We start from the raw sequence: 14,944 nt of genomic DNA, 5'->3' as shown, positions 1-14,944 counted from the left end.
CCATGTTTTACGGCAATTATAATAATGAGGGAACAATGGTGTGAAAAATAAAACTAAATACAAACACACTTTATCATTCCCAGGATACAAGAAGGCATGTCCAATAATGTTTGGGCAAAAATGAAATAACAAATGGAAATGACAATGTGTAAATAAATAAGAGGAAAATTCCATTTACATTCATTTATTTGTGTGCGTGTGTGCCCGTCTGCGTATATGTACTAACTTAGCTCACACAACTATTTCTCACAACAGTGATGGTGTCCAAACTATGGAATAAACATAAAGATTGGACCACGCTGAGTTCTTTTTTTCCATAATATCCTTTGCAAGGGAGACACGTGGAATGCTTTTCTCACTTTAATCTCCATTCCTTTGAGTGATAGTCTTCATTACAAAGAAATCCTTTGGTTAACTCAGTTAGACTCTCTGTTTCCTCTCTCAGTGCACTGTAAAACCTAGAAACCCCAGGTACTGTGAAGTCAGTTACTCCAGGTCTCTTTGGCAGAAGTAGAAGTTAATATCTCAAGACCAACACCTTCTGTGCCATTACTCTTTAATGTGTTACCTCATAAATATGAATAGGAAAAGTAAAGCCTCTTCCGGGTTTATCTCCCTGCTAAGAAACTAAAGTCATTGGTGAATTTTATAATAATTTTAGAATAAAGTAGAAAAAGCTTGTTTCATGTATCCAGATTTTATCCAGGCTACCTATCCTGTATACTAGCAGCAATTGGCAAGTTAGGTTATGATAGCACATGTATGAGATTCCTCTTTCATACCACTGACTGTTTGCTAGTAGTGTGTCTGCTGTATGCTGCCACATCAAAACATTCACAATGGAAGGGAAACAGAAGCGCACTGATTAAACTCTCATTCTTCTGGTACCTCTAAGACACAGCAGCCTTTAAAAAGGAATGTCTAGTCTTCCATAGATTTCCCTGAAAAGGCTGTCTTTTGTTATTTGCTCTTAGGTTGGTTGCTCTAAGCAACTCTCTGCACTCAGAGCTGCTTAATCATGTAGAAGTTATCCAAATATCCCTGCGGAGTTACCGGAACTATTTAGAAGAAGCCTTGGGGAAACTACGAGATTCAAATGTGGACTTTCTTAAAGCTTGCAGGTATAAGGGGGAGGTGCGAGTGTGTTTATTTCTATATCAATCTCTGTTTGCCTGGCTTGTATGGTTTTATTTCTCTCTCTCTCTCTCTCCTTGTGTCCTTACCTAAATTCTGTAATTTATTGTCAAGTCAGCAAAATAAAATTCAAGTTCATCCTTTAAAAAAGTGTATTGCTAATATTATAATAGTGTTTTCATCCCATGAAAAAATATATATAATAGGGATTGTTCAGCTAAGGATTCTTTTGAGGAGGTGGCAGAACCCTAAGACAATTACTTTCCTTTCTCACCTATTGTTTTCAGATTGTTTTCAGAAGGAGGTAACTTTTCTCCAGAAGAGGTGGAGTTCTTCTGTAAGCGTCTGGAGAAAGAAACGGGACGCATTGACTTCATTGAAGGCTTAATCATGATTGATATGGAGAAAATGGAGTCAAACTACTTAGAGCAAGTGGGCAGATCTTCATTCCCTTCTAGTGTTCAAATTCCTGGCTGCTGCTCATGTAACCATTGTAATCCCCTGTGTTCCTAGATTTTGGTTGTGAGACTTTCTTAGATTTAGTTAATATTTGTGTGACATGATAATAATGGAAAATGATTATATAAATGCTAAGTGTTATTATTAAAGGCTAAGAAAGACAGGTTTAAGACTGATTTATCTCCTGATTTTTGGCTTTTGTTTTCAAGGCTACTGAGGTTATCAACAAGTTTGAAACAAAATTCCATAATCTTGCAGTGGACCGTCTCTTCATGGAGAAAATCCAGAGGTTTCTAACAAACCTACAAGTGAAAATCAAATCAGAGGTACAAATACAAATTCCAGAACTTTAGTTTGGTTCAATCTCAATCATTTATATATTTCACTTATTCTATCCAAAGGGGTTTTGGCTGGGTTTGGAGAGACAAATGCGCAGATGGGACATAGGTACAATGTTTTTATCTATTATTTAAGGACTGTGTTTTCCTCTGTCATTGCCAGCCTTGAATCTGGGGATTTAGGACCCAATCCTGCTCCTGTTGCAGTCAAGTAGGATCGCACCCTAGGTTTGCAGCACTTCACTCTAACCACCTACAACTAAATAGACCAGCCATCTGGTTGATGCAATATAGGCCATGAAAAAAGAGTTACTGTTGTAAATCACTGAATTTGGCTTCCATTTTGGGTACCAGTGAGTCAATGTTTTTGTTCTTTGAAAATAAATAGTATGCTCTTTCATGAGGATCTCTGTGCTTGCTCTCTCCTGGAGAAATCTTTTGATAGTTCTATAAATGTTTGAGTGTTCATTTATCTCAACTGGGTTTTCATTTCACTAACATCTGCTTCTGTTCTAGGTGGCAAACTCCAATTTCCAGGCACAGACATTAAACTCTTCTTTGGAGAAATTCCTTAAGAAAATAGATGCTTGTGCTCATCCTACTGTGGATAAAGAAGTAAGTTCCAAAGAGACATCATGTAGCTGTATGATGTGCATGTTTGTGTGTGTCTGTTAGTATCCACCATAGTTCATTGTAGTCAAACTGGCATGACATATTGTATTGAACTATAGAGGGAAAAGGAGGATATTGCCAAACCAGCAATAGGAAAAGTGCGCACACATAAATATATAGATTTTTTTTAAAAAAAAAAAGTCAAGAAAAATACCCAAGAATATAAATAAAGCTTTTGAGAAACATGAATTTTGGTAATGAGGCTGCAAAACTGGCAGTGCCAATCAATCCTCTTTAAATTATCAGAAAGTCTTTTTACCTGCTTTTGGAACAGTGAACTATCAGATTCGTGCAGCTGCCTACTGTTTAACAAAGGAAAAATTCGTAATACATAATAAAAAATCAGCTACATCCAGGGTCATGTGGCACAGTAGGTTAATGCATAGGCAATTTACTTGAGGAGCACTGAGTTCAAATTCTAAATTTTGACCTTGTTCATAAGTGGAAAATTAGTTCACCCTGAAATGAGTCTCCATTTGTGCACATCAAAAAAATCACCAAACAAGTTGACGTGGCATTCTTCGCTCAAGAAGCTGTTGTGGAGAGGCTTACTCTAAGGTGTCCAAGGTAACAAAGAGCCAACTCAGCCTGTCACACAAAATTGTTTATAAAAATGAGCAAAACTTGAAGCAAGACTGGAAGAAACAAAAGTTTACTACCACTACTCAAGGACTATGTTAAGATCCTGACTGGTGAACAAAAGAGAATGGAATCGGAAATTAATTAACTAAAATTGATGTGTTGGAAGGTTGTCTTACTTGGTCCTTTTGAGGTCCTTAAAAAGAGACAGGGGAGGGAATCAAGATGCCAGGATGAAGGAAAAGTAGACTGAAAGGAATTAACTTTATCATTATGGTTCACACTCCTATCATCTCTTATGACACGGGGTCCACCATGATACCATTGGGCCTTCGTCAACCTGATCCTGAGAGATGTCCTGGCCAGACTAGGCCAGAAATAGGGATCCACACATCAACACCTGGAATGTGTCATGTGTCTTTTACCTTCCCAACCTTATTTCTTCTCTTTCCTATCGCTCTCTTTTTTGCCTTCTGTTTAATAAGAGTCTGGCTTAACTGACCAAGACTATCTCTATCGCAACAGTGCCATGAGCCCTTGACCAATGAGGCAGCTAAAACCAGTGCCCTAAACAACAAGTTTGCCAGGTTTTGGAGTGGCTGATGAGGCCATGTGTTTCTGTAGCAGTGAGGTTGCAGGTGAAAGTCATCACCAGAGACAGATGCTGCATTTTCTGCCTTTGCTATTCTTTGCTCTCCCCTTCTGTGTGTATTTGTTTTGTGTAGTCTTAAAGGAAGCAGGACTGGATTTCAGCAACAACAACATCAATTCCAGACCATCTTAGCTTGTTTTTTTTCTTTTCCCCAAAAAGGACAGTTATTACCATCTAAAAGGCTGTCAAACAGGAGGTTCTCACTACAAAAACTCTCTACAGCTAAAAAAAGAATAAGGGATATTTTTAAAATGTAAGCTTTTCTTAATACTCTACATTTTAAATGATTTAATTGTTTTTTCTTCCTTTTTCTATATCTTTAATAAAAAGTTATAAAGATTTTTAATGACATTTGTTGCCCTGGGCTAAGCAGGCCGAGGTCTCTGTACTCAAAACCCTCAATCATGTTAAGCTGTTTAGTGTTTTTTCAGTGATAGGGTCAGGTTAACGCCTTTGACTCTCGGGGGTCCATTTATTCCATTGATATTAACACAACAAAGTTCCTTCTCCATGCTTCCTCGCCCTACTATATCACAGCTGATAAGAGTCATGAGAAGTTGCATTGGTAGAGACACTAAAACCACTAGTCCTTCATTTTCCTGACCAGCATATTCACACTCAAAATTATTTTCAAAAAAGAAAAACATCAGCTTCTATAGGCAGTGAATTGATCCCTTGGTTTCCACGAATGCCTAGATACAAGTGATAGAACAGATTAGAAACATCTTCGACAGACAGATGTGATATGTCAACATGTTTGGTACATTCTAAATTTTCTACCATATTGAGCAAAATGCTATCCACATTATCCTTTCCTTTTAACTAGGCTGTGACTTCGGAAGAACTGTATGACTTTGCCAAAACTGTGATGAAAGAACTGAAAAAAAGGAGCAAGTATCTCAATTGCCTACTGGTAACAACAATCATCCCCTTCTGTACTGTAAGATAACAGGAGCCGGAATTGCTATATTTTGTGTAATCTTCGGGTGAATTTTACTATTCAAATGCAAACTATTTTGATTACTCCTGTATTTTAAAAGGTTTTCAGAATGCATATTTTGAATTTTCAGGTAAAGCGTACGTATGCCATTGAATTTCAAATGATCACAAGCTGCCCAAGAGGTGGTGATATAGGGCCCAATCTTGCAAGGTACTGAGTGCCTTCAACCACCAATGAGGCTATCAAGTGTTGAGGGTGCTCAGGACTACTCAGGAGATGCTCAGCACTTTGTAGAAGGTGATCCTTAATGAGAGGTTGTGCTTGTGCATGCATGTGTGTTTGAGTGTGTTTTTAAAGGTTTCTTTAAGGAATTCAGATGCACTTGCTGAAGGCTTTGATGGGATAGCAGATTTTGTATCAGGTGATTAATCTTCCTTATTGGTTGGTACATCTTCTTTATAGAGTGTTTTATTTTGTAAACTAGAAGGCATCATTATTATTAATTATATTTATTTGAAGATTGCTTGTAATAATTATAGTTATACTTAACTCTTAACCTCTCATAGCTGCAGAAAGGGGAAAAATCAATTGGAAATGTTTCTAAGTTATAAAACGTTTTCATCTAGCCTGTGGGGCAGCACAGATGGTAGCCGGCACCTCCATGGAATAGTATAACTAACTTCCTGTTCTCTTTAGTAATATCTAATTTTGTTTTCCTTCACTTCCAGGACCCCATCCCAGCTCAGACAGAGTTTGCATTACGAGGTTCCATTGCAGCTGCAATCCGATCAGAGAGTCTCAAAGAGGAGAGTAGGATGATGGTTATGGAGGCAGATAATGTTCCACTGTTGAATTCAAGCAGAATTGGAAAGTCAGTAATTGATGATGTAGCAGTAAGCGTTATCAAAAATTTACTCCAGTAAGTAAATGCTCTCTGTGCCTAAAGCTGTTAGTCCTTTAACTTACTTAATTTTTTGCTCACTGTCATGTTGTGCACAGGAGGCAGTGTAAGCAATTCAAATACATATTTATTACTTTTGCCCAACAATTTATGTTCCTTTGTGTGTCTTGACAATTTTATTCTTAACTATTGTTTCAACTAATTTGCCCAGTACTGATGTTAGACTTACTGGTCTGTATTTGCCGGGATCACCTCTAGAGCCCTTTTTAAATATTGGCGTTACATTAGCTATCTTCCAGTCATTGGGTATAGAAGCTGATTTAAAGGACAGGTTACAAACCATAGTTAATAGTTCCGAAATTTTGCATTTGAGTTCTTTCAGAACTCTTGGGTGAATGCCATCTGGTCCCGGTGACTTGTTACTGTTAAGTTTATCAATTAATTCCAAAACCTCCTCTAATGGCACTTTAATCTGTGACAATTAATCAGATTTGTCGCCTACAAAGGATGGCTCAGGTTTTACTAGTTCTATTAAATTTCACTAGTTCAACTAAAGTGCTGTAAAAATAGATGTTAACTGGCTACTAGTTTTCTGGCTTCAAGGGCATTGTTTGAATTAAAGGGAGATAAAATGTTACGTAAAGGTAAAAGTATGAGGAAAATGTATAAACGTTAATGAATAATTAGACAGTGGATGGTGTGAAATGGCAAGCTCCAGACCTTTTCAATAGCATGCTTGAGTGTACAATTGTGCTTGCAGAAACTTCTAATTTACAATTATGCTAGCTCATTTGAATTGTTCTCACGCAAATTATTGCAGTTAGACGTGCATTTGTAAATTTAGCCCTAACATTAGGCAGTATCTCAGAGATTAAAGTGCTCTCAGACCATGACAACAATAGAGAACTGGTAGCTGGGTATTTAGAAGCCACATAGCTCTTAATTTTTGTTGCAGAATTCAGCAACCAAAGAAATCTCCAGAACTGCGGCATGAGAGAGATGATCGCTCACAGTCAGTAGCAGGAGGTATGCAAGCAGTCTTTTTACTGCTGAAGTTTTCTTTCTTATGGATTGACAGAAAGAAATATATATTTTAACTGGAAACTCTTAATATGTGACTATATATTTATACCTCTGAGCAGGAATAAAGTACATATCAGCCTACTACAGGCCATGTTTTTTCTTGCTTGCATCATACATGCCAGTTGACTGGGTATGTGTGCACCAGACATCCTTTGGGATATGGCGTGCAGGGAAACATACTGGATAGCCATATCTCCTAGTACTGTCTTGAGAGGTTTGGATGAATCCTGTCCTGCTGCTTATGAGAAGGAAAGAGGCCCCCTACACACTCTTTGTCCCCAACCATATGTGTCAGTATACAGGGGACAAGACTTATCCCTATATCTTTATGTGAGTGCATATATACTCCCATTAGGAGAAGGCAATGATATTCTCTCTCTCTCTTTTTTGTTTTTGTTTTGTTTTAAATGAAGGATTATGTTGGTTTAGGTAAAGTGTTTGTGGCAGCTGTTCATGTAATTCCATTGAGGTTTTGAAAGTGGCAGCTCTCCATATAACTCCCATGGAGGTTAATAGGAGTTTTAGAGCTAAACCCCATGCAGCACTTCGAAAATGTAACCGTGATGGAGATCCAGTAATAGAGTAAGCCCTCTTCCCACATCCTTGCCTTGGTCCTAGACATGATACAATGTGAGCTTTCTCAGGCTGCCTAATCAATAACCTCCCTCTGACATGGAGAGTCCACTCTGGGCTAGCCATACCTGCTCATTTCTGAGCCTCCCTTAAGCAGACACTGCCATTTGTGTCAAACATGTGGTAGTTTTATGAGGACACACATTCACCAGAGGCTGAGTTGAGGCCATCAAACTCAGGTCACTTAGTACTTCAAGTTGGACTTAAATTCTGGTGTGAAAAATGAAAGCGGAGAGCTGTAGCCAGAAAAGAACCCAACTTCTTATGAAAGAAGTATCTAATCAGGCAGGGACAAATTGGTTTGGATGAGATAAAAATATGCTCATATCTTCATCCAAACCTTTCTGAGGTTCAGAAACTGTTTGCTTAACTTCTCTGTATGTTTTCCACTTGCTTTTGTTTCTAATTTAGTTCAGGACCTGAAGTGGAAATACCAAAACACAATGAAGCAGACTGTTCTTTTGTGGCTGGATTTTACCCTTGTCTTAAATGGCACTGCAAGGGAATAAGACCCCTGAGCCCTTTCTTACCTTTGTGAGATATACCTGGATCTTGGGCCTGCATCTGGTGCAGAGGGCAGCTCCTAGTTTCTAGATTCTCTTCCCATGAGCATATACATGGAATGGGGCTGGAGGGAAGCCAGGAGTGGCAGAGGCTCATACCTCTTCCCTACCCAAAGGTGATGCAAGGAGCCCTTCCCTGGGTAACTGCTGGGGCAGCATACCTACATCTTGCATAGAGTAGCACCTAGACTTCTGGGTGCTGAATCCAATTTAGAAACATCTTGATGTTTTCTCTTCACTTGTGTCAATTAATGTGAGGAGTACTCAGCATGGAAGTGAAAACACATGCTGTATAAATGTATAGAAATGACTTCAAATTTGACTTACAGAATTTACTTCTTTCCTTATAAGGGATTTATCAACCCATTTATCAGCCGATTTATCAAGCAACTTATCAGGCTCCCACAGCACAGAGAGGTTCTGTTTCAAATCTGCAGGCTGAAAATCCCCAGAACGCTGTTCTTTATAGCAATTTATCTGTAGGACCCAAGATGTCTACCTCTGTAAGCAAAAAGTTGTCAGTGGGGAGGTAAGGACTATGGAAAGAGAAACTCCAGCATCTTGTGTATGTGGGGTTTTTTTTGTCTACTTCTCTTTCTTGTCTAACACTAGCCTGCTTTCCATCCTCCCACACATTCTCACTACTGTTGGTGTGAGCCTTTTCCCCAGCGGTGCCTACCATCTGGAACAGCTGCGCTGTGTATTTGTGCCTTATCTGCTCGCTCTCATTTTAAATCGCGTCTCAAACCTCACCTCTACCTATTAATTTCTCTCTCCCTCTCCTATTTCAGTTAATACAAAGGGTTTGGGGATGCAGGTTGATGCTAAGTTGTGTGTATGTAATATAAAAACACACAGTAATTTCCAAATATATGGATGTGTGTGTATATTATTGATAGCACAGACAACACAGGTATTCGCAAAAAGAAAAGGAGTACTTGTGGCACCTTAGAGACTAACCAATTTATTTGAGCATAAGCTTTCGTGAGCTACAGCTCACTTCATCGGATGAATGCGATCCGATGAAGTGAGCTGTAGCTCACGAAAGCTTATGCTCAAATAAATTGGTTAGTCTCTAAGGTGCCACAAGTACTCCTTTTCTTTTTGCGAATACAGACTAACACGGCTGTTACTCTGAAACACAGGTATTATAATTTTCAAATGTGGGTGCCTAAACTGGATGTCCTATTTTGGAAACTCAAGTTGGCTCTTAGACACATTAAATGGGCATTTATGTGGCTAGATGCTAATCTGTATGCAGTGTAGTTGTAGTGATATTGATCGCGGGATATTAGAGAGACAAGGTGCGTGAGGTAATACCTTGTAGTGGATCATCTGTTCTAAAGGAAGGTCAGGAAATAGAGGATCTGGAGGGCCCATAGGAAGCAGAATCCTGAGAACGTCTCTATCAGATGATAATTTTCATGTAATATAAATGTGGGGCATGAAAATCTTCCCAGCTTTTTTTTTTTTAATTTGATAACGCTCATATGACCATAGTATCATAAACAACTGGTGAGAGGGGGTGGAGAGAGACTATGTATTAAAAGTCTGAATTCTTTTGAATAAAGTAGAAAATCTTTGCCTTTTCAGCATACAAAAATACTCCAGAACAGGTCGAATTGACAAGAAGTTCCACATCTTTGGAGAGAAGCCTAAAGAATCTGAGTAAGTTTGCTCTGTATTTCGTAAAGTATTGATCCAATACACCATTAAATTGCTATTTTTGAAAAGCTAGATTAGACAATTGTACAGTCTTAATGTGAAGTGTTAATTATAGGTGTGGTTGTTTTATATTATTTGATGCATTGGACAAAAAGGGGTGGGACACAAAAGGAGAAGGGGTGGAAACCTGTCAAAAAGCATAATGTTGGAAGCTATGGAGCTATATTATATATGCTCTTTAGTGTAGAAATTTAGCTGGTTTTGCCTTTTTTGTTATGCTACACCTAATATTTTCTGCATGGGCTTTTGTATGTGCATTTTACTCTTGTCTTTGCTTGCCTTGAAGAGGAGCTGTACCCAGAGGGATGGGGTCATCTTAGGCATTCTTACAGCAACGTACAAATATATGTTATTTACATTGTATTTATGATTATTTTAATATATGTACCTCTCATATTCAATGAGATAAAATGTTTTTAAAAGTCAGAAATATTCCTAGTACCAAGTACTTTTTGGATTGTCATTGTGTTTTGGTTTCAGTCATTTTAAGGGGATTATCACCTGTATTCTCTGGGAGGGTAATGATACCTTGCTGTATCTTGCTGAGGTAAGAAAACTTCATTTTCTGCAGTAAATTTCTACTATTGTGGATTTACTCCGGTAGTAGCTTAGCAATTTGGTTCTACTATATTGCATTGGAGCTCCACAATAATTTGTCTTACTCTATTAGTGCATCCAGTGTATAATAATAATAATAATAATACTTAATACATGCATTGGCTTTTATATCTTAAAGTTCTGTACAAACAATAACTAAACTTTATACCATCCCTGTTTGGCAGAATAGCAGGTGTGGATGAATATACATACCTCTGCCATAGTTATGTGATAGAAAGGCTTCATTACCAACACAACTCAAACCCTGTTAGTTGTAACGGGATCAGACGGTAGGCGCAGATTAAGACAAAATGGAGGTGAAGAAGTCTTGGTCTCAGTTTTTCACAGATAAGGTATAAATATACCAAAATGCCCTGCTTTTAATGGCCATAACCACACCTCAGTGTCATGAATTCAGAGACTAGAACATCACCTTAATAACAAGATGATTAGGAAAGCTGAGATCAGAGACTGGATGTGATCTAGTTACAAGGGAAAGAGATTTGACAATACGCCTGATATCTGGTAAGGAATCTGCATTCTCAGCAAACATTCCCTCTCTGAGCTCAGGTCAAAGCTGCTGGTAAAGTTCAAGTCGGGGAGGATAAAGGTGGCACAGAATGAAGGGGAGGTTGAAAGCCCTAAAGATCCACTGTACTGATATATTTGCAATGGTTACTCTTAGACTGGACACTTTGTCAAGTCCTTTTCTTTACCACATCTTTACCTTCCAAAGGAGTTTTACCGAAAGGATAAGCATCAAATCACGAGGCCTGAATATCTGCAAGAGACGTTTGACCATTGTGCAGAATTGTTTGGGCAAAAGCTCCTGTCTTATCAGAGCCAGACGGATGATTACCATAATTCCTGCCTAATAGGTAAAATCCTAGGGCTTAATACGTTGTCATATATATCAATTGGAATTGAAAACTGAAATGATCAGAAGTCCAGAGTTTTCTTAAATCAGTCTTGGGCCAATGCCAATGGAAGAAGAAGGAACCAGAGTAGCCTTAGTATAAATGTAAGGTCCTGTTATCATTGAAAAGGCTGGAATCTCCGCTTTCAAATTATGCAGTTTTAAAGCCTAGTTATGTTTCCACTCCAGTCAGTGGCAATGCTCTTATTAACTTCTGTGGGACCAGAATTGGGCTAATTACCTGTAACTGGAGTGCTGTCAGTTACTAAAATTATGTGAGAAAGACCACTGGAAAAATATTTAATTGAAAGACCTGTACAAATGCTTCATGACCTGTGTGTGTCTCCAACCACTGGTCCTGTGAAAAAATTATCCCTGTGAAAGAAAATTCCAGTCACTTTTGGCACTTATACTATACATTAGTTTGATTGGTTTCTGGTTCCGTGACGTCAATGTCTGTATGTGACACAAACCTTCCTCTGGTTGTACCTTTTCCACCAGAGTTCTGGGATCAGTTGAAGTTGTTTGAAGAACATCTCCCTCAGATCTCCCATCTGGTTATCGACAGCCTTCTCAAAGAGCATGAGCAGCAGCTCAGACACTTCACTGATCAGATCCGGCAACTCTTCAAAGAACAGCTGGAAGAATGGGACAATGCAAAGGTATAGTTTATGGGCATGCTGGAATACCCTTCCACATAAGGTATCCACAGTGTGACAGAACATGTTATTGTCATTTACATTAAACTCATTTGCTTGCTTATGCCACTGACTCCTAAACTACCCGCTGATTTAATTTCCTAGTTTCAGTCTCATGTTTTTAACTAGAATAGTTAAACTTGGAGGTAAGTTCAGGCTTTCAAAAGCATGTTAGGATTTTGTTTTGTTTCCAGTATTTTTATTTGCTGTCATATGAATCTCTGTTCTTTGATTAAAAAAAAATCTCTAAGTGCTGTGTGTTAAGTGGAATGGTGATCCTTAGTTGACACTAGTAAGCTTGTGTGCACTATCCCTTTGGGAGCAGAGAATCTGGAAGTTCAGTGAGTATTCAGTGGATCAGGGCTGGGCACTCCAGAGGAATGCTCGGAGTTCTCAGGTGCTATGTGCTTCTCGCTAACCTATACGGAGAGAGCGAAGCCTGCAAAGGCCTGCAGGACAGTGTTAGTGCTGCCAGAGGCTGGTGGAATCAAGGGTCTGACCCACAGTAGCTACAACAAGACTTCCTTGTGCTAAGGGCAGGTGATAGAGAGGTGCCTCACAACACAGGGGACCCTTGAGAAGCATCACAATATCACTGATATCTCAGGGTTCTCTGCTGAAGCCTATCTGCTTCCCTCACCCTCTGTCATCTCTCTGTCCCCACTCTGATCTACCTGGGGATTCTCTCTGTGCAGCTTGTGGCTGTTCTTTATAGGGGAATCAGCTGATCCCTGCTCAGGTGTATCTCCTTAGTAACTAGGGTTGGCTGGCCCCAGGCCTTTAGCCATTAAAGGGCATGCCACCCTGTTACAACCGATACACAAAAGGGTTGTGTTTCTACTTATCCCTCTTTCTCTCTAGGACCTAGTCACACATTCTTTACAAAAAATGCTAGTGATGTATTTGTTTGATTAAAGGCTGAGAACAAGAACAAACTGCGTCCAGCTCTGGGGCACCCGGACAACTTACTCCAGCTGGAGGCTTTGTGCCAGAAGGAGTTAAAAAGACAAAAAGACCAAGCTGATGGGATACTCCTTAACGCCCAGAAACTGCAGGTATGAATGACATACTAGACTGTGGCTTGTTAGAACCTATTTGATTTCTTGCTCAAGGTCAGAGGTTGGAGTTTAGGGTGCATTTTACCTCCCCATTAAAAGTGAACTGGAAAAGATTTTTAGTTTTAGGCAGCCCCATTAAAGACAATATCATATGACTCTTAATTCTGTGCTGTCACCACTAGACCATGCTTTCTTCCTAAGATTGTAGTCAATCTGTTGTTCGCATGGGGTATTTAGTCACAGTGCAAACTGAGGAAAGGGATGAACTTGCATTTGTCTGCTCCCATAATGACAATATTCTGGGTTCTGAAGCTAGTGTTGTAGTGATGGCATGTGAGAATGGAGTAATGGTGACATCTCCTGGTTAGCTATCTTAATTGCAGCAGGTGATGAGTGTTTTCCCTGTGGATGTTTCAGTTTTCTGTTTAATCATTTTGTGCAACTCTTCGGGCAGATTCTGTCTAACTACACAGATCTTCTTGTGCCATTTTATAATTTACATCAATCTGATCAGTGACGTGTTTGCATTCGGAGCATTCCAGAGAGGCCACTCTGTGAGCTTTTCATAAAGTGCTGCTCTGTAGCTGTTGCACAAAAGCAAAGTTGGAGAGTTGTGTAACTCCTCAGAGCTGCTCTGAAAGGAGATGAGATTCTTTGGAGGGAGAACTTTTCCCATCTGCACTCATACTTGAGTCCTAAATGATAACTGTGTCCCCATAGGCCTGTGCTGCTGAGTGTGCCCAGAAATTTGTTTCTGCGCTAGCGAGCCTCACAGAAAAACTGCTTCTGGAGTTGGATGAAAGTATCACCATTGATGATATACAAGTAGCAAGTAAGTCAACTGAATGGAACACTTACCCAGTTCTCCACTTCCTTCTTGATGCTTTCAGTAAAATGTTGTTAAAAGGAGAAATAGAGTTCCTTCTGTAATCTTCTGCACTATTCCTTCTAGAATTGCATATGCCTATTGCTTTTCATAGCTATATTTCATTATACTGAATAACTTGTAATACCAAACGCTGTCATCCATTGCTTTTTTCTATAGTGTTCCTTGTCTAAAGATTTCAAGGGAAGTTTTATGCAATTTAAGTTTTGTAAAAAGTACCCAGAGATTTGGATGGGTGCTATTCTGGTTGCTTTTCAGACTAACTACAAGTACAAATTTAGAGTTTGTGATTTCAGATCAAGTTCTCGAGAGCGACATATTTGCATCTCCCTTCTTCCCTGACTGACACTGTAGGTGAGGTTCTGTGCTGTGCCCCTTGGAGATGCAGCATAGACAGCACAGACGGGAGGAAGTGGTGAGGGTCCAATGATAGTTTGTGCACGCAAATTCAAAGTTGTCATGGAGGCTAATGCAGCCCCCGGATGCTCTAATTACAGCTGCCTCCCAGGGCTGCCTGTTAACTAGTTTGTAGCCCAGAACCTTACCCCTGCCACCCCCTACTCTGGGTCTTGTGATCAAACCAGAATTGGCCCTGAGGATGTTCCAGCACCTCAGTCCCACCACATGGCAGTTCAGGATGCTACTAACAGGGTTCTAGGGCCAATTGGAAAACTATTTCTGTGCTCTGGTGATGGGGTTTAGGAATAGGAGACCCTTGAGTACTGTGAAAGGAAAGAATTTGGATGATCCACTGACTTTTGCAAAGTTACCTCTTGAAAACTGAAAGTATCCAGCTTTGTACAGTTGCTTTGGAGCAATGATATGTAGCTGATCTTGTTTTGCTGTTACTAAGTCTGTCCTTTGCTATGTCCCAGAAATTGAAATGCCAAAAGAGAAGATCTCCACCTTAATCCGTCGTAAACAAGCTGGGCTTTCTTTAGAGATCCATGACATTAAGCCATTAACTGAACGTGGCAGCAGGTATCACTAGTATATATTGAATGCTTCTCTGTACATTCTGTCAAAAATGCTTCTGGGTACTGTCCACACAGTTTTCTACTATACTTGTTGATGTCACTACACTTGTTGAACTTCCTAAGTTCTACCCAC

General features: G+C 39.4%; 1 protein-coding gene across 2 annotated transcripts in view; it reads left to right on the top strand.

The window, feature by feature from the left end:
• The window catches only part of CCDC180 (coiled-coil domain containing 180), a 40,569-nt gene that overhangs the window by 23,461 nt on the left and 2,164 nt on the right, over window positions 1–14,944 (top strand). The window contains exons 22-36 of one of the 2 annotated variants that reach the window (XM_073314009.1): window positions 975–1,121; window positions 1,422–1,566; window positions 1,803–1,919; window positions 2,448–2,546; window positions 4,661–4,747; window positions 5,503–5,693; window positions 6,631–6,701; window positions 8,306–8,483; window positions 9,548–9,622; window positions 10,160–10,226; window positions 11,013–11,154; window positions 11,694–11,854; window positions 12,808–12,945; window positions 13,669–13,780; window positions 14,710–14,815. In XM_073314009.1, coding sequence (XP_073170110.1) covers window positions 975–1,121; window positions 1,422–1,566; window positions 1,803–1,919; window positions 2,448–2,546; window positions 4,661–4,747; window positions 5,503–5,693; window positions 6,631–6,701; window positions 8,306–8,483; window positions 9,548–9,622; window positions 10,160–10,226; window positions 11,013–11,154; window positions 11,694–11,854; window positions 12,808–12,945; window positions 13,669–13,780; window positions 14,710–14,815 — 1,836 coding nt within the window. Of the gene's footprint in view, window positions 1–974; window positions 1,122–1,421; window positions 1,567–1,802; window positions 1,920–2,447; window positions 2,547–4,660; window positions 4,748–5,502; window positions 5,694–6,630; window positions 6,702–8,305; window positions 8,484–9,547; window positions 9,623–10,159; window positions 10,227–11,012; window positions 11,155–11,693; window positions 11,855–12,807; window positions 12,946–13,668; window positions 13,781–14,709; window positions 14,816–14,944 lie in introns of those variants that run through there. The other variant, XM_073314010.1, reaches the window with a different exon arrangement.

This window comes from Lepidochelys kempii, chromosome 16 (genome assembly GCF_965140285.1).
Source record: "Lepidochelys kempii isolate rLepKem1 chromosome 16, rLepKem1.hap1, whole genome shotgun sequence".
Classification (NCBI taxonomy): Eukaryota; Metazoa; Chordata; order Testudines; family Cheloniidae; genus Lepidochelys; species Lepidochelys kempii.
This window is presented reverse-complemented; position numbering and strand designations above follow the sequence as displayed.